Source organism: Festucalex cinctus, chromosome 2 (genome assembly GCF_051991245.1).
Source record: "Festucalex cinctus isolate MCC-2025b chromosome 2, RoL_Fcin_1.0, whole genome shotgun sequence".
Classification (NCBI taxonomy): domain Eukaryota; kingdom Metazoa; phylum Chordata; class Actinopteri; order Syngnathiformes; family Syngnathidae; genus Festucalex; species Festucalex cinctus.
The window spans coordinates 20,337,287-20,356,814 of NC_135412.1; the positions used below are offsets into that span (position 1 = coordinate 20,337,287).

Here is a 19,528-nt window from a genome sequence, read left to right on the forward strand (position 1 = left end):
CTTCCTGTCCCGCTCGATGTGTTTTGTGCTAGCTTGCCATTTGCCGGAGGCCTACCGCTGCGGCGTCCGGCAAAAATAGAAAATAGGTCTATCCTTGCGGAAGGACTGCGGCACGCCGCAGCTGAGACGCAGTCGACACGCAACGCACCCGCAAGCGGTGTAAACTGCACCATTCGAATGAATGGAATCTAATTGCTTGCGTCGCCGGAACGCACCGCAACCGCACCGCAACCGCACCGCAACCGCACCGCAACCGCATCTGGTGTAAACCCGGGGTCAGTATTTATTCTAACTGTTTTTTTTTTCAGTTATTTTATTTTATTCAGTTCTTATTTCACTTTCATATTGTTTTTATTTTGTCATTGTCCTTTCAAGTTATATTATAAAGTTGATATTTGAAGGATTCAAAGACTTTCTTTTCTCAAAATTCAATACTTGTGAAAATAAAACAAGATAAAAAAAAAGAAAAGAAAAGGTTAATGCTTTACTGACAGCAGTTGTAAACAAGTAAAAATGGTTTTATTATTGACACAAATCTATAAAATAACCTTTTATACTTCATGATTTTTTTTTTATATGGACTTGTCATTCAAAGCAGAGAATCTTAATAGCGAAAGTTCGTGTGTGAGTGGCACCCATTGAAAAGAAGTTAATTTTATGCATTGTATATATTTTTAAATAATCAGCAGATTAATCGGTAATAGGCATTTTTTTTCTGTCAAAAATTGGTAACGTCATCTGCCTAAAAAAAATACATATCGGTCAGGCTCTACTATATATTTATAAATTAGTCTTAAAAGTTAAGACGTTCAAACCGAGCGTAATTGAAATCATTAAAAATGAACTCTGTCAAGACAGTTTTTTAACTAATTTTTTTTTACATTTTTTTTTATTAACTTACTGTGGGATGCTCTATAACGTCTGCGTCACTGGCATGAAGATTGACAAACAGTGACTAGGAGACTACTGGTAGTTTTTCTTTCAGTTTTACTTGTTTGCTGTTTGCTGGAGAAATGTAATTTGCCCTCTTTGCAAAGCCAAATTCAAATGGCATATTTGTTTTACGTGTTTGTGGTGTATCATCTCTCAGAGCAAAATGCCCTGCTCGATCAAGTTACGTCCACGGAGCCTTACAAATCAACAATGCTGCAGTGTGGTGGTTATGGGCAGAACCAAACCTGTCAGCGAAAAGTTTTGAGAGTTGTTTCGACAGTTGCAGTTCACAGGAGAAGAATTGTACTCAAGTTACAAGAAAGGTATGAGGGCAGTGATTCCTTGCATCTATATGTGCTTTCTATTTGATGATTTTACAAGACTTTACCCAAGCATCCATCCATCCATCCATCCATCCATCCATTTTCTTGACCTCTTATTCCTCACAAGGGTCGCGGGGGGTGCTGGAGCCTATCTCAGCTGGCTTTGGGCAGCAGGCGGGGTACACCCTGGACTGATTGCGAGCCAATCGCAGGGCATTCACCCAAGCAAATACTTGTTAAAGCTTTGTAGGAAATAATAAAAGAAGGAAAATCGTATTTAATTATGGGAAATTTTTGATAGCGCTAATACATATCACATATATTATTGTTACAGCTGCTGTTGTTTTTGCAATTGTCTTTGTACTGTGTTAATGTACACACACCATGCAGTTAAAATATATTGGCACTGCCTGTCACAATCTCCACCAAAAAGCAATTGGTTAAAAATAATAATAATAAAAATGGGGGGCAACCATAAGATTTTATTGGACAAAGTCATGAAATGTCTTCTTAGAAATGAAATATACTTTTAGCTTTATTTACTTTGTGTAATAATTATCTAGTTTTGTATTGTGTGACAGATTTTGATGTTGCAAAAATAAATAAATAAAAAATGCTTTTTGTGGATTACATTTATTGAGTGTCATCTCCGGTGTATAATGTGTGCTCGTATGACAATCAATTTCCTTGAATCGTTGAATTATATATGACTGTCAAACAGTCTAATGCGGTCTTTAGCCACATAATCTAAAATTCCAGTTTGCAGTTTAAAGCAGTTGACGATAACACAGGTCCTGTCCACTCACCATTTGGTACACCTGCACCATCAAGCAAGGTCTGATACAAGAATTACATCTTTTTTTTTTTCTTTTTTTTTTTTTTTTACTGTCATGCATTTATCCACTTGACATTATAATTAGCAGTATGAACAAATGCAGGGCCCCAAACTGGAACGGCTGCACAGACTTATCATTTTAATAGAGATCTTGCATACGGTCACATAGGATTGGTAAGTGCAGGTGTATCGAATGTTGTGGCTGCTGGATGTTTGTGTCAAGCGGCAGTGAAGTCTCTCTGATGCCATTCGTCTTCCGTTGGTTCCGTCTACTGAGTAAGTGACAGAGCTCCGGCCCCAGCGCCATATCCATACCCCTTTGGGCCAAATGCTTTTGCATAACATCCTGTAGGACAAAACAATGGCGTCAGAATCATTTGAACATCATTCATAGCCTTCACACAATGTCTTAATTTGATCATGCTGCATCTTTACAGTGTGTGGGGCCATTCATAGTGCAATGATTCACAAAGCAAACTTTGCTGTTGCGTGATACTGATTTCCACTAAATGTCCTCCTTTCACATTTGTCCTGTGACAAGTCGGTGGAAGTGTGTGTCTATAGTATGGCGCCCTCTGCTGCCCAATTGTGTTCAACACAGATCTGCCTCTCCCGGTCTTTTCATGTCAATCTCCTTGAATGCGCATGCAATTTGAGAGTGTCAATATTGTGGCCTAGAAAAATGATTATACAGTCGTGATGCAACGGATCATCATTGATCTGTGGTCGGTTCGGATCACGCCCGATCAAAAACAAAGTGCACAAAGTGTTCTCAATTTAACACGCTAAGCCTAACTTCAAAATAAATGTGACCAAATACAGTAATACATTGGCGGCAAAGCAAACAACCTTATTATACTTTTACTTTGAAGTTCACCCACGTCGTGGCGCGATGGGTATTTGACTTCCCTTTTAGACATTTCTGTGATTGACATTAGTTGCGACCAACATCATCGACGCAACGCTATCCCGACCTCATGTTCATCGCTAATTGAGGACACTAAGAAACTCTAATTAATTACGCCGTAATTGTATGATACGGCAGAAGTCTCCGACGTAAGTGGCAAGCGGTTACCTGTTAGCATGACCAACGAGTGTCTGGCTGCCGGTGTCTCGAGGAACACCAGCTGGTAAGTAAAGCCTGGTTTACACATAAAGACAGTCGGGCTGTTTTTGTCCCGATATTGCCCCTTCCCGACCAAGGACGTCAAAGGCCCAACAATCTTTTGTTTTATAAGATTATTTTATAAGATTATCTTTATATGTGAGATGTGTTAAGAGTGGATTTGTCCCGATGGGTCCAAAACCAGTCGGGGCCGACAATCTTAAATAATCAACAATCCCCGCCGAGGTGCACCTGCGCCACCAACTGTGACGTCAAACAGAATGTAGCCAATCAAGAGGCGCCCTTACTGAAAAAGACGGAAGTGCGCGTATACAAAAAGACCAAGCATATTATTTTCACCCTCCGAGGAAAAAAACAAACAAACAAAAAAAAATCTTCAAAGAACACATTTCACAGCCGTCAGACTTCACATCCGTCCGTGCAATCCTTTTCTGAGACGCCGTTCGACATCCCGCAAATCAAGCAAGCTGGAATACATGAGGCTGGCAACCAGTCCAGGGTGTACCCCGCCTACTGGTCAGAGCCAGCTGAGATAGGCTCCAGCACCCCACGCGACCATTGTGAGGAATAAGCGTTCAAGAAAATGGATGGATGGAATACATGAACCATGGGAAATGATGGACAAACACATGACACGCGTGTACAAAATAAACCTCTATAGCGATGGGCAAAATAAATAAAGAATTTTTTTTTTTTTTCCCCCTTCCGGTTTTGATTAGATCACGTATAATCACGCGAGAGGTCTCTCACAGAGGACTGGAATCTTGACCAGTGTTGAGATGATAATCTTTATGTTTGTGAGGGAGCTGTGATGAGATTATCTGCGTCCTTTACACACAATACGACCAAATCTGTTCAATGCCCGATTTTTTTTATCTTTATGTGTGGCATCTGACAAAGATAAAAAATCTTTTAAGATTTGAAATATCCTTATATGTGATTAAGTTTGACAGCTGCCCTGGTACCTTCCTTGAATTTTTTTCAATATTCTGGACCAAGGCTACTTTGTAATTCACTCTCCGTGTTTATGCCTTAAATTGCACGTTGAGGTCTTTTTATTATTTAAAAAAAAAAAAAAAAAAAAAAAAAAAAAAGATAAATAGAACTTTGGTTTAATTTTTTTATAAAACACTTTTGCCCATTAAAAAAGAAAAACATTCAACACAAACTTAAAATGCCAAACCACTGTTTGCAGGAACAAAACTTTAAGCCATTAATACAATAATTTACACATGATCCATGTAAAAATAGGAATGTTTCTGCAAATTCTGCCTCATATGGCACTTAAAAGTTGTATTCCTAAATCCTAAACAGCTATATTAGACATTTTGAATTTATATTAGACATTTTGAATTGATTTTTTTTTTTTTTTTAATTTAATGAGAAAAAGCATTTTACAAAATAAATGAAGACACTAAGTCCTACACGGCTATATTAGACATTATGATTATTTTTTTTTAATTGGTAGAAAAAGCACTTAACAAAATAAACAAAGATAAAGTTGATCTTTATCTTTTTTTTTGGTGCTGATCTGAAAAACGACCCTATCCGTGACTCAAATCCGGGATCCGATCCGAACCGTGACTTTTGTGATCCGTTGCGCCACTATTATGCAGCGAATTGGACTGGGGAATATGATCTGTGTTATACCTTTGCAGTAGATTTCTCCATCCTTGTCGGCAAGCGTGGTCGACTCAAGGCCCTTACCACACGTGGCGCAGCGGAAACAGTCAATCTTGTGCCATGACTACAAGTAAATAGAACGTGCATTATTCTTGTTTTTGTTTTTGCAAACACACCTACGTGTATTCTTTCTTACACTGCCTGCTCCAATCACTCGCTCCGCAGCGTAAACGGCCTTGCCACATCGAGGGCATTTCTCGGACCCACCAAATTTCTGAGCAAACTTCGAAGGGTTTGGGTTGTTGGTCGGGCGATGAGGAGCAGGTCTTAGCGAGAAATAAGATGCAACGTGACTGAAAAGCCTGGATAAAAAAGGATACACATTGTACATTTTTATATGGTAGTCCTCACTTTTCATGGGTGATACCCTGACCCTCGCCCTTGTCCGTGTTAAGGGTCCCTGCTCCAACACCAAAACCGTAACCCTTTGGCCCGTACTTCTTGTTGTAGCATGACTTGCAATAGATTTCATCCAGATGAACAGCAACAGTTGTACTGTCCAAGCCCTTCTTACATGTCGCTGAACAGATGCAACATACAATAAAAGTCATACATACAGTATGTTTGCCATCTTTGAACATATTACTGTGGACTCTGCGGACCTTTTATAGAGCAGTTATTTGTTTTCACCTAAATTTCCTTGGAGGAATGTGCCATTGCGACACAGAAACACAAAGAACATCATCACAATTCTGACTATGTGAACCTCATCTGGAAAATTCTTTCACTTGCAACTGGGGAATCGACCTTTGGTACAATGATCAATCAACCAGACTTGAGGGAGCCCTTGTGAAAGTGTTTTCATGCAACTAGCGTGGTATCATGACTGAAAACTACGGAGGCCCCAAACTGCTAAAATTAAAAGTAAATAAGTGACTAAATAAATAAATGAATAAAAGTGAAAATAAAAGCGGATATAAAAATATAATTCAGAAATTAAATACCAAAAATTGTTGATTAGCGTTTTTACGGCAGTTGTCAAATGTCACGTTTTCACATGCATAAGGCAAGATATCATTTTAGAAGTTCTGTGTGTGCAACCATGTATATGACATGCCCTCAAGTCAAGAGTTAGAATCTCTCTCTTTTTGTGTGTGTGTGTGTGTGTCAAGTGTTAGTAGATAGTAAGCGGTGAACTCACAGCACACAAAGCAGGACTTGTGGAATCGCCGACTGTCACAGAGTACCTCCTCTGCAAAGTAAACAGTCTTCTTACAACGTCCACACTGGTTTCCTCCTCCTAAATTCATCCTTCTCCAATGAATGCATGCATAAACACAGAAACAACATATATTTTGTGTTATTTTAATTAGTTCAGATTCCTTAGGAAAATGTGCACAAGTGCCGGTAGATTGTGGTTATAAGTAGAAAAACAAGTATAATGCGAGACTTTCTTAAGGTTAATACATGTTTTCCATGATGCAAATCTATTTTTCTCTATATTCTGCGGTGTCTGGCCAAGTCGAGATCCTGTAATTTCACTGCTGCCACTTGGCTGTGGTTCTGGTGCTTGATCGACAAGACAAAAGATCTCCACTAAAATCGGGGGGACACTTATGTGGAAAATCATTTTGGAATAGTGATGGGATGGGGAGCATACTGGCATCCTGCCTGCATTTTGCTTTCAAGCCACAATGACTTCCACAGTCATTTTTTTTTTTTTTTCAGCCTTTCCACGTCCACGTTCCTCACAATGAAAGAGATCCTCCCTCATCTACTCTCTCTCTTATTCTGCATCACTACTTCCAATCTGCCTGATGTCATTATGGCTGATGGTCATGTTTTCTTACACAGGAAATATGTTGTATGATTTGTTGATTTTTAATTCAGGATCGGTGCTACTATCATGTATTCCATATTTATCTATACAGTACTTATGTGTTTGCATTTCGTAAAGCTTGGTCTTAATTAGTGTCATTTCATATTCACTTCTGATTGGATGCCATTTACTCAAGCTTATTGGTTCAGGCTTGGATGGCATTAATAGTTATTGCCATCACATTTAGTGTGATGCTTTGAAACTGCAGATCGGAAATTTGACAATATTAAATGTCAAACCTAGTGCTTTGCATTTTTTTTTTTCCCCTCCAAGGTAGAAGAAATGTACGCTTACAGTCTTTGATGTTTTTAAACTGTAAACAAAATTAACTGGAACAAAAGATGAAAGGTTTCATCTAAAATACATTAGCATCTAATGATTTCCTACTTCCCTGCACTACCAAGAATCATAAATACTGGTCTGCCAAATTTTGTTTTTTCATTCACTGCCTTTGACAAGTATACTTGTCCATTGTATTTTTTAGAGTTGGGAAAGATGGGGGAGAATCGGATTATGCTCCACTGTAAATGTCAAACTTGGAAACAACTTTGCTGATGCCCAACCACTGGTAGATGACATCATTGCCCCATTTTATACAAAATAAACACAGTTTCAGAGCCCATGGGAGAAATGGCTGTATTTTGGCAAACCTACATTTTTCTTCTATCAATTATAAAAGAAGGGGATGAGGCAAAAAGTAGGGAGTCTATTCTGTCATTTGGTAGATTCGGTTTATATATAATTATTGAACGTAATATCGCGTGGGTATTGAAAATTCTGAAATTTTCTATAATGGCTTGCAGTGAATGAGTTAAGACCACTCAGAGTGAAAATAGGAGAATGGCTGTTTAAAGTCCTTATTGGAGATAATGGAAACACATTATTGCATACGTAACAATGTCTGTCTAGAAATAAGCTGGGAGAAAAGCAACAAGTATGAACATGTGGGATGACGAGAGAGTTTCATGAGAGTCGATAACAGGTAAAAGTGGAAAGTCAGCACAAACATGAGCCGCCCTTCCTCCCACACGTATGTCAGCCAGGAGTTGATTCTTGACTTCAGCACTCCCGTATTGTTACTTTTTAACCGTATGCTTCGTAAGAGAACCGACGATGTCTCTGCCTTTTTTACAAACACGGTAGTTTTATCTGGCAGATGGCCTGTCTTGAACTGGAAAGGGCGTTTACCCATCATGCATTGGTAAGCAAAGAGAGTGAGAGCAGTAAGCTTTCGTTTAAGTGTTACATACCTGCAGTCAGTTGTTTGCGCTTTCCGTCGGTCAGCAGTGGCGAAGGAATGGTAAACGTTTGACTGGAAGAATAAGAGAAGAAGCACTTCCTCAGTTCAGAATGTGCTGAGAGGGAGGTGCTTCTCCTGTTGTCGCTACAGCATGCAGGAAAAAGGAATTTCTGACTCAGTGTTTGAGGGAGGGGCAAGGGAATGAGGAGGGAACCTGTGTAGGTTTCTTTTCTTTTTTTTCCCCCTCAGGGTGAAGATGGAAATACAAACTTAATGATCAAAACGCCTAGATGGCATAGAGGCAATTTGTAGACAGGAAATGAAAAGAAACATTTCTTCCCCTATTATGCTTGCTTGTAAAAATGTGCACAGTGACAGATGTCGACCCTGTTAAACCTCGTTTACCGTCTTTCATCAAATGTGGCAGTAACTTCTATTTCCTCTTTCAATATGTTGACCTTTAACTTCTAATTACTTTGAACCATAAGACTTGTAACTGACAGACTAATTTCAGCCTCTGTTTTATGACATGATTTCAAATGACCTTTCAGTCTTTCTCGTAAAAGGTCAGTCTGACTGAATGCTTGAGAACATTTGTAAGACTTGTTTGCTGGATCAGTTGGTAGTTGAGGAGAAAGACTTTGCTACCATCATGTGGTTATTTGTGGTAATGAATTAGATTTGACTCAAGCCAATTTGACCACACTCGAGATCAACCGATATGTTTTTTTGGGGGGGCTGATACCAATACCAGTTATTAGTAGTGAAGGACGCCGATAACTGATATTTGGAGCCGATATTCATTTTCACTAAAAAGGGAAAATATTAGCATCAAAATTAGGGAAAAATACAAACTCCAGCTCTTATTTATTTATTTATTTATTTATTTGAATTTTAAAGCATATGTTTATTGAGCAACTTTTAGTGTTAGTAAAATATTGGGAGTTTTTTTTTTATTTATTTTATTTTTTTATCTTAGTCAATAGACATCTTTTTTTTAAATCGAGAAAGTTCTGGGATCTCCCAGGAGCAGTAGCATGTTTTCAAAAGTTAAATAAAAACAAACAATTATTTTCTACACAAAATAAGTCTTCCAAAATTTCAAAATATCCAAAGTATTAAATTTTTACTTATCTTAGTTTTAATTTCAAACAAAAACAGAAGGTGCAGAGAGTTCCCAGGGTCGACAAAAATGAAAATAAAAACTTTTTTTTAATTTGCATTTAAATTAGTTCCCTGAAGTTAACACTTAAAAAAAAAAAAAAAAAAAAAAAGATCTATTATCAGCCATATGATTCTTCAAAATGGCCGATGCCGATATTTCTCAAAATGCTGAATATCGGGGCCGATAATCGGTCTATCCCTAAACCACACATAATAAATGGGCCTACCGGTAATCTGAACATTTTACCTCCCTTCCACTTAGTCCCCAAAGGTCAAATGATCAGATGTCTCTAAAGATTATCCTAAAGTTGAAGTGTTGCTGAAGGAAAATATCGACTAAACTGCCAATTTATTCAACTAAAATTGCTCTTTATTTTTGTCGGCTAAAATTGGATTAAAACTAAAATACAGTCAGATGACTAAAGTATGACTATAATTGTATATAATGCTTTTGAAAGGACTCAAGGATCCTCATTTATCATAAGCACGTATCTAATAATATGTTGTGTTTGTTTGCTTATGACAGTCGTTTTCAGGTTGTTTGACTATAGTAGGAAATGAGAAACGAAAGTGACCTGTTTCTATTACCACATGCTAAAGAAGCTTGTCAGACAGCCACTTCCTGTTGGTCTCATTAGGCGTGGGGAGATTCCACATCATGGTTGATGGTGTCAAGGTTGTTTATTTCAGTCTCTGCTGAGCTATAAGGAAACAAAAATACCTGCATGTCTTTTTCATGCAAGCGCATGTAGTGGGCAATATTTTTATTTGATCATGATTACTAATATTGTTCTGGGTATCAAGTTAAAATGATAACACTAGCTCGATGCCAACAGGTGATGTCACAGTGAAGCTCACCATTGCCACTATGTCACAAATATCAAAATTGGGGCAATCCTGCAGTGTTACAGGAGTTTTCTCCAAAGAACCCCAAAAGCGCATGTGAATAATGGCCGGGCTTAGCTCTGGAAAACTTGGCCCTTGGTGTAAGAATGAGTGGCCAATAACGTGCCCAGCTACAGCAAACATGCTGGCCTTCAAAGATTTTGGTAATGGCTGCACTACCTGAAAAAGGGGTGAGAAGAAAATATTGCAGTTTTCCTTTGTGGCAATGACCTGTATTTTCTTCACACACACCTGATTTGAAATTATTCTATTTCACTTATTTGGTCCGAAAATGATGTATTCACTGCTAAAAACAACATAACTTTGTTCATCTTTCTCTACCAGCTATTCAGAGCAATTGAATGTAGCTCCACTGATGGCAAAAGTACCTTGAAGTTTGCATTCAAGGGGCGAAGCCCACTGAAAGTTGTCTCTCTTGTAAAAGGAGATTAAAGCCTGGTCTTGCAATTTTTTGTCATCCCTGATGTACAATCTCCGACGTAATGATTCTGAATCTTTGTTATTGTGGAGAAGTTCTTGTGCAATAGCTAACCGGCTTGTCTTGGATCTGATTCAGTTCTCTAAGCAAAAACATGGTGAGGAAAAAGAAGAAGCTACTAGGTTATTCCTGTTAAAAATAAATAAATAAATAAATAAATAAATATATATATATATATATATATATATATATATATATATATATATATATATATATGTATATATATATATATATATATATATATATATATATGTATATGTATATTAGGGGTGTGAATTGCCTAGTACCTGACGATTCGATTCGTATCACGATTCACAGGTCACGATTCGATTCGATACCGATTAATCCCGATACAAATGGTCACGATTCGATACCGATTAATCCCGATACGAATTTATAAGTCGATTGTTGTGATTTTTTTTCATTCATATTTAGAAAATACTAATCAGTAAGCTTGTAGAGTGTAAGATTTATATGAAAATGTATTATTTATTTATCTGAAATTTCAGTCTTATAGAGGTTGTAATCTGTTTCATGTTTGAACAGCATTAAAATAAAAATATTAAGGCTTAATGTGCCGTTCATATAACATTCTTCCATGCTCAAGGTGTGAATCCTAAAAAAAAAAAAAAAAAAAAAAAAAAAAAAAATCGATTCTGCCGATTATTGAATCGATTCGAGAATCGCGCGATGTAGTATCGCGATATATCGCCGAATCGATTTTTTTTTAAACACCCCTAATGTATATGTATATGTATATATATATATATATATATATATATATATATATATATATATATATATATATATAATAATAATAATAATAATAATAATAATAATAATTTTAATCATCAGTGTTAAATTCACTCATTGAACATTGGTGTCTTATGGTGGTTTAAATGCATACCATCTGTTGTGGTTTCCTCAGCTTGTTCCATAGATGTAGACACTGACCCAGTTGTGGTGAAGAACACTGACACAAAAAGAAAAAATCTGCATCCTGTCAAAATTGCATTGAAATCTTGACTATGTCATCTAAATGACACTTCAAGTCTTAACTTGAAGCATCTTTATATGCCTAAAAACTGTAAAGCTTTGAGCTCTAAAATGTCGGTGTTTCAGATGAAGGATTGTGCTTTGTACCTTCACTCACAATGAACAAACGTACTGTAATTGTCTAATTTCAATTCAATTCAAATGTTGTGTCCCAATCAATAATAGACCTTCTACTTTGAACAGAATGCCTTCAAAACCTGGACAGTGAAGCCAATGCCTGACCGGAGAGTTAGTGCATTAAAAAAAAAAAAAAAAAAGGAGATAGTGACTCGTAAGACATGTTATGAATGAATTACCTGTGTGAAGATCTGGCACTCATCTATTGCTGTTTTCTTTGCATTGAGTCTTTAGGGGTGGATGAAAGTCTATCTCCCAGTTGACTAAGCTGGTTTAACTTGTAAGTGCAGGTACTGCAAAGGCTACTATACTATATGCGTTCCCTCAGGCAGCAGCACTTTTAACCTTTTAACTGTCTGCCAAAACGGGACAGCACATTGTGAGGGAACATATCTAACTGGAAATAGGATTTGGAAAAAGCGATACTACAGATCCTGTTGATGTTTATGTATTGCATCCTTTAACATTATGAGCTCTCTGTGAAAAGCACATTTTTCCTCGTCATACACAATAGGTCTTAATGGCCAAATAATATGGGTTTTCCACTGCAAACTGAAAACATTTTGGTTTTGAATTGATATAACCAATGAATGTGAAACTCGCTGTAGATCAACAGTTGGCTATTAATTTAACTGATTCATTTCCACGTGTTTACAGGATTGGATAGACAACTTAGATGATAGCATTATTTGTAACAAAACACCAAATTGTTAAGTGAGTAAAAATATTGGAACAGAACAGATCGACTTCAACATGTCTGAATATTTAGTTGCAAGAAGAACTTTATGAAACTTGTGATTTATTTACGGTACATTACCAAACTTTCTTATACTTCTTTTGTGAAGCTTTCACCACAGCCTATTTAAAAGAAGTGGACGTCAATCCATCTTTTTTTTTTCTTTGAAAGTATGTTCGATGCAGCCCCACTAGTCTAAATATGGTATTCTGGTTAATATTGTGTTAGTGGAATATGAGTTAAACAGCAAAATCCAGCCATTTTTATCCATCTCAGGGGGCGTCCATTTTGCCACTTGCTGTCGACTGAAGATAACATCAATGTTGCTCAGGTCACAGGTAACAACCAATCACAGCTCAGCTTCAGAAAACAGGCGAGCTGTGATTGGTCGTTGTCTGAGCCCAGCGCAACTGTGATGTCATCTTCACTCAACAGCAAGTGGCAATCCCTGAGATGATTAAAAATGGATGGCTCCATAACTCATATTCCACACATGTAATATTAATCAGAATGCCATGTTTAGACTAGTGAGGTCACATATAAGATATTATTGGAAAGACATTTTTATGGCTGACTGCCATTTAAGTTTTTATTGAGGGAGTAGTTTTTAGCAGGTAAAATGTAGCCACTCAGGTTTAAATCTGGAGATTAACTTTCCCAGTCTTCAACTGTCCACTTCTTTCCTTTGTTGTTTTGGCAGTTTATTTTTTTTAAGGCCATTTTCTTGCTACATGATTGAATGATTTCCCAATCAGCCCAGTTGCATCTTTCTGTAAACAGGCCGCCAAGATGTTTTTGTCGACTTGTGGTTTCAGTTTGCTGTTGCCATCGTGTTAATCAACGAAGTTCAGCGATCCTAACCAGTTATCGCCACTGTGTTTCACAGATTAGCTTGCGTGCTTGTCATCACAAGCGCAACCTTTCATCTGGTTTGAATGTTCAACTCATGCATGGAAACAATTTTCTCTGGGTACTCTAGCTGTCTTTGACATTCCAAAAACAGACAAGTGCTATAAAAATAAATAGACGGATGGCTTTATTGATGCAATATTTTTGAGAGGAGTGTATTTAAAAACAAAAAACAAAAGCAGACATATTGCACTGTATACCGCTATACCACCTTGGAATGTTTAATACATCAGTATGTATAAGCACTTTAACCTATATGACATTTTAATAATAAAAATGGAATTACTGCATTAACAGCCATAATCCATGTGATTATATTTTAAGAGGTGTTTGATGAATTTCAATTTATTTTTGTATAATTCATGGAAACATTCCTATTAATTCTGCATGAAAAAAAATAAAAAATAATAATAATTCTGCATGAAATATGGGAATAGACATCATGAATGACAAGTAAAAGAAAATTATTCAACAATGATAATGTAAAAATAGACACTTAGGTTGTTCTAATTCAACTGAACTGTTGTGTTTGTTGCTTGAATGTCTCCTATATTTGCAATATCAAAGTGCGACTCCACAACACACGCGCGCACTCAACCTTCCAGATGCCCCTCGGGTTACAGTAACACAAGTGTCCCATTGTCACAACAGCGTCTGTTGGGGTCTGCCTCTGAATGGGGGTGGGGGGGTGTATATGCCTCATGGGCCATTAGAAGATTAGCTATGACATGACCTCCCTTGCTCGCGCGCACACACACACGCACACACTTGACACATTTTGCACTCTTCTACCCATAATCCCTCAGTCATAAGCCACTTCCCGTTTCGTGAGACAGAAACAAAGCAACACATCATGTGAGTGTGTTTGCGAGCATCTGACTTTAGCGACTCAACCAAACAAGCTGAGCAAAACAAAAAAGGCGATACTGCGTTTTTGTGAGTACACTATTTGGAGTTTATTTAGCAAATGTATTGATTCTGGCATGTATGCTGTGTTTTCATGAGGATGATGGGTTTGTGTTTACATGTGGTCACATGTTTATCTATTTACTGGCATGCAAGGTAAATGACCATGCTAGAGTCATATAGACCCATTTAAGCGATGGTGCAGCCAGAAGTGCCTGAAATGTAGCCATATTAGTTCATTTAAAGTAAATGCAAATTCTGAATTGTAATCCGTATTGCTGAGGCAGATTGTAAAAACTTTAAAAAAAAAAAAAAAGCTTTGCAATACAAATGTCAGATAATGCTTGTAATAACATAATTAAAAATATATTATTTCTGATAGTCAGGTCTGGTTGTTTGTTGTTGTTGTTTAGTGACTCATTTCACTCAGAGGCTGCCCCTAAGACTTCAGCGTTTTGTTGCTCCTTGCTCAAGTTTTCCTCCTTTTAGCGATTGAGATATGTGTCTGAACATCCTAGTTGCAATTTTCCATTTTAAATTGATATGAACGCCAGGTAGGTTGTTAGATTTGACAGCGACATGAGCATCCTTACTTAATTTAATGGGAACATTCTTGGAGAAAATTTCCTATTAAATAAGTCCAAATTTAGAAGTTGCACAGAAATAAGAACCTAATCCAGTTGAACATATTTGAGGCATAGTGTCTTAAATCTTGTACACCAAATACTACCTAAAAAAACAAAAAAAACAAAAAAACTTATTTGTGACCAACATTAATTGGGTGCTCTGAATTGTCTCTAGGTGTGCGTGTGGATGGTTGTTCGTCTCTGTGTGCCCTGTGATTGGCTGGCAACCAGTTAGGGGTGTGCCCCGCCTACTGCCCATAGCCAGCTGAGATAGGCTCCAGCACCGCCCCCCCCCCCCCCCATTCAAACATTCAATCCACTATGGCACTGTTTCTCAAAGTGTAATTGCACCACAAGTGGAATGAGGGCTCCCTCTAGTGGTACATGAAAGAATTACATCAACACAATTAAATACAATCGAACATACAGTACTGGAATGTAGCTTGTAGCTATGACCACAGCCTGTTAAAACTCATTCACTGCCTTTGACAAGTATACTTGTCAATTGTATTTTTTAGAGCGGTGCTAAATGGGGGCGAATCTGAGCATGCTCCACTGTAAATATCAAACTTGGAAACAACTTTACTGATGCCCAAACCACCGGTAGATGACATCATTGCCCCATTTTATAGGAAATAAACACAGTTTCAGAGTCCATGGGAGAAATGGCTGTATTTTGGCAAACCTACATTTTTCTGCTGTCAATTATAAAAGAACGGGACGGGACAAAAAGTAGGGAGTCTATTCTGTTATTTGGTAGATTCGGTTTATATATAATTATTGAATGGAATATCACGTGAGTATTGGAAATGTAAAAATTTTCTATAATGACTGGCAGTGAATGAGTTAACATGCCATGCATGTCTTTGGAATGTGGGAGGAGACCGGAGTACCCGGAGAAGACCCACGAAGGCACGGGGAGAACATGCAAACTCCAATCAGGAAGGCCGGAGCCTGGACTCGAACCCGAGTCCTCAGTACTGGGAGGCGGACGTGCTAACCAGTCAACCACCATGCCGGCCTGCAGTTCAGTTATATTCCATTTTTAAGTTTTAATATAGCTGCACTATCTAAGAATGGTTTGTTGTTAAACATTTAGGTGCAATTTTATGTAACGTGTGCAACACATTTTAATTTATTTAAAGTAAGTTCTATAATTCAAGCATAGTGCTGATGTTCAAACTGTGCATAACGTATTAAAAATAATAATAAAATAAATCCAGAGACATTATCCTGTGCTATATCATCTGTATTTGTCTCATTCTAACACATTGAAGAAGTGGAGCCAATGAGATCAGTGATCGATGGGCCACTCCTTTGAGTTGCTTGTTCATTTGCCAATTCTCACACCTCTGAGTATGCTCATGTCATGTAATTCCCTTTTGGTATCTTTTGTTTGTTTTACCTCGCGATGCACCACTAAACGATGACTTAATTACTACTTTACACACAATATAGGCAATGCTGTGTGGCTAAATAGGCATAGACACCACACACACCCAAGCCACGCTCACCCAGCTAATGGACCGTCCCGCCTGTGTTGTAGCCGGTCTTGTATTTCATCCCAGACAGGGGGAGGGAGCACAGCCAACAGGTCCATTACTGGCAGAGAGATAGTGATTGTGATTAGGGGAGGAAAAGGAGACGAAAGGGGCGGGGACACGGCTGCAGGCGTACTGCGGCAGCAGCCGAGCGGCATGACGTCGTGGTGGAGTAGAATGTCACACGTAGGAACGCGCGCACTTGCATCTCAGAGTGACTGAAGCAAATTCACTCAGCAGCATGCACATTGGAGGCAAACTCACTTGCTGCGTTGAGTCCTGATGCTTACATCAGGTGAGTGCTGGCTTGTCCTTGTTTTACGACGTATTGTTCAGCTTCTTCTTACAAATGTACTAATTTTGTAGTTATTTCTCTCCTCGTGGTGCTTCAGGGCAAATTCTGACAGTGTTTGTGGTTGATTTAATGAGAGGTGATTTTAGATTGAATGGCATACTTGAACAGGGATGAAAAGAGGGGGGTGGGTGAAACAGGGGTCCCGTTACCAGGAGTGATGCCATCAGCCTGACTCAGCATCGTATTGACTGGTTTATGAGTCAGTGCGGCATGTAGGTCCATCTGTGACGAATCATATAGTTCTAAATCAAGTCCGTCTTACTTTGGTATGTTGATAGTGTGAGTATACTAAAAGTTTGGGGTTGCAGCTCCTGAAAATGCAGCTGACTCATTTTTTGGTGTCTATGAGTTACACAAACTGAATTGATGGCTTTGACATTTCAATGCATCACAAGCCTCAAGAAACACCTCAGGAATGTTTGTGGTCGAGTTCACATAAAGTGTTTTATCATTCTGACATTGACACAATGCATGCCATTGAAGGTCGTTGTATCGTTTTCAGTTGAGACTATTTTAGTGTGCGAAACACAATTTTACTGCCCAATGATGAGAAACGCCGGTTTTGCCCAGGAAAGTGACTTTGAAAATGAGTCACTTTAGTGCGGGCTTCTTTGCGATTGGCTCATAGTGTTGTCACTGTTTGTCACAGCTTCCTGTCTTGGTGAATGGTTAGGTTCTTCAGGCCAATGAGAGGGCAGCTGCGCGGATGCAGCAGTGATCCAGGAAAAAACAGACCATTGTTCCTGGGACGTCGGAGAAGTGGGACCTCCCGCCCTCCCCTCCGCCAAAGACGTAAGACCCTGCTGGCAGGTAGGACACTCACTTGGGTCAGAGGGTTTGGCATCCATCATAAGAAGCTTTCATATGACTCATGTCTTGATTAATCTGTTGTTTTGTTTGTGTCACTAAATGAGCAAGTAATCAATTAAGAAGGGACAGTTGTGACAGTGTTAAGTTGGTTGTTTTGCTTTTAGCCTTTAATTAACAGAGATGTAACTATCTACATATTACAACTACACAATGATATACTGCATATCCAACACTCGCACTAATGTCAGTTGACGTCCTTCAGTTCACAGACTGAGGCATGTGTTACTAGCGCATGTGTTGACTGTGTGATGAGTCACTGTTCACCCACAAGGTTGTGTGTGAGTGTTAGAGGGGCTTCTGTCTGTGCTTCTGCGAGCTGACACGTTCAGTGAAACATTGTAAAGTATTTAGAATTTATTTAATGTCATTGTACCCTTGCAATGTGCCCTACTTATAAAAGGTACACATTGGTACAGGGATGCATTTCTAGTGGCAAAAGCTATTGTTGTTCACATCTTGTCCAGCAGATGTCAGTATCATACTGACGGATTTACTATGGCATTAGATTTGTGCCACAATTACATAAACATAATGGAAATAATGTGCACAAAATGTCATTCGTGCATACTGGAATGTGTTTTGTGTGTACAAACTAAAATCTTCATTAGATTTGTGCCACAATTACATAAACATAATGGAAATAATGTGCACAAAATGTCATTCGTGCATACTGGAATGTGTTTTGTGTGTACAAACTAAAATCTTTAGATTATCTATCTATCTATCTATCTATCTATCTATCTATCTATCTATCTATCTATCCATCTATCCATCTATCCATCTATCCATCTATCCATCTATCCATCTATCCATCTATCTATCTATCTATCTATCTATCTATCTACTGTATCTATCCATCCATCCGTCCATCCATCCATCCATCCATCCATCCATCCATCCAACAAATCACAAAGCCGTATACTTGTGATTGTAAATAAGGTAAATGGAGAGGCAATGGCTTTTTTTCCCTCGCTCGCGTTGTTGGTTGAGGAGAGGGGGGAGGGGGGAGCTGTTATACACGTGAGAGAAGGAGAGGAGGGACGATGACGAGAGCATGCACTGATGCCTCTTTGCTGATGTTGATTTATGTGCATTGTCATGGTACCATAGGTACTAGTTAACCCAAAGGACAACCACTGGCTATATTTTAGTTCTCATACCTCCTGAATCTAATATCAGTCCATCCCTCTATTTGTGCATGATTAACTAATTTGCGCCCCAAAACGTATAATTATGTTCTATTTTAAATATTACCAGTGTCCCAAAGACATATTTATCCGTTTTTTTTAATGTTCTTTTATGCTAGAGCATACGGAAGACTTTGATGCAGCCTCTGAACTGAAGAAAACGGTTGAAACAATGGTAGTTATTACACAAACGGCAAGCAGGTGGCAGCAGAGTATAAGAGATCAGCCAGGGCCTTGTTGCAACAAGCTGTTTTCCTCACAGTTTTAAACAGATTTGTGAATAATGATGAAACTTAGCTATATTCTAATGCTGAAAAACAGAAACAGATAGAAATATACTTTTTTCCCCTAATAAAAGAAAAGACTCTAATCTTTATTTTGATAGGTTCCATGTTTTTATAGCAATATAACACAATATTTCTCTTGGCCTTGCAAAATCAAAGTCAAAATCCAGTAAAGCAGCCGGGAGCGAAGGGGTTTGCTTCAGTGAAAATGACTGGGAGTGAATGAGTTAAGATGAATCCAAGACTAATTATGCTTAAGAAAAAAAAAAAAAATACACGTCATGTTTTTAATTCAATATTTTTGCCCCTGTATTTTCACATTGTCATTATGACTTCAAATGCAGCTTTTTGCAAAAACATTTGGGACGGCTCCTACCAAAAAAAAAAAAAAAAAAAAAAAAAAGAAAACATTCAAGTACTATAAATCCAAATGC

At 38.1% G+C, this 19,528-nt stretch overlaps 2 protein-coding genes across 5 annotated transcripts in view; one reads left to right on the plus strand and one right to left on the minus strand.

Annotated features, from left to right (window-relative positions):
- Positions 1-1,870: 1,870 nt before the first annotated feature.
- csrp1a (cysteine and glycine-rich protein 1a) lies at positions 1,871-8,141 on the minus strand. Its single transcript, XM_077513592.1, has 6 exons — positions 7,970-8,141; positions 6,042-6,151; positions 5,252-5,420; positions 5,037-5,166; positions 4,868-4,964; positions 1,871-2,437 (listed from the first exon to the last, which is right to left on the minus strand). Exons 2-6 carry the CDS (start codon positions 6,148-6,150, stop codon positions 2,361-2,363), a joined length of 582 nt encoding a protein of 193 aa, XP_077369718.1. The 5' UTR covers position 6,151; positions 7,970-8,141; the 3' UTR covers positions 1,871-2,360.
- Positions 8,142-16,572: 8,431 nt separating this feature from the next.
- Positions 16,573-19,528, plus strand: part of nav1a (neuron navigator 1a) — a 95,349-nt gene continuing 92,393 nt past the window's right edge. For all 4 annotated transcript variants that reach the window (XM_077513588.1, XM_077513589.1, XM_077513590.1 and 1 more), the window contains exons 1-2: positions 16,573-16,693; positions 17,427-17,563. The gene's annotated coding sequence lies outside the window, so the exon portion shown is untranslated. The remainder of the gene's footprint in view (positions 16,694-17,426; positions 17,564-19,528) is intronic.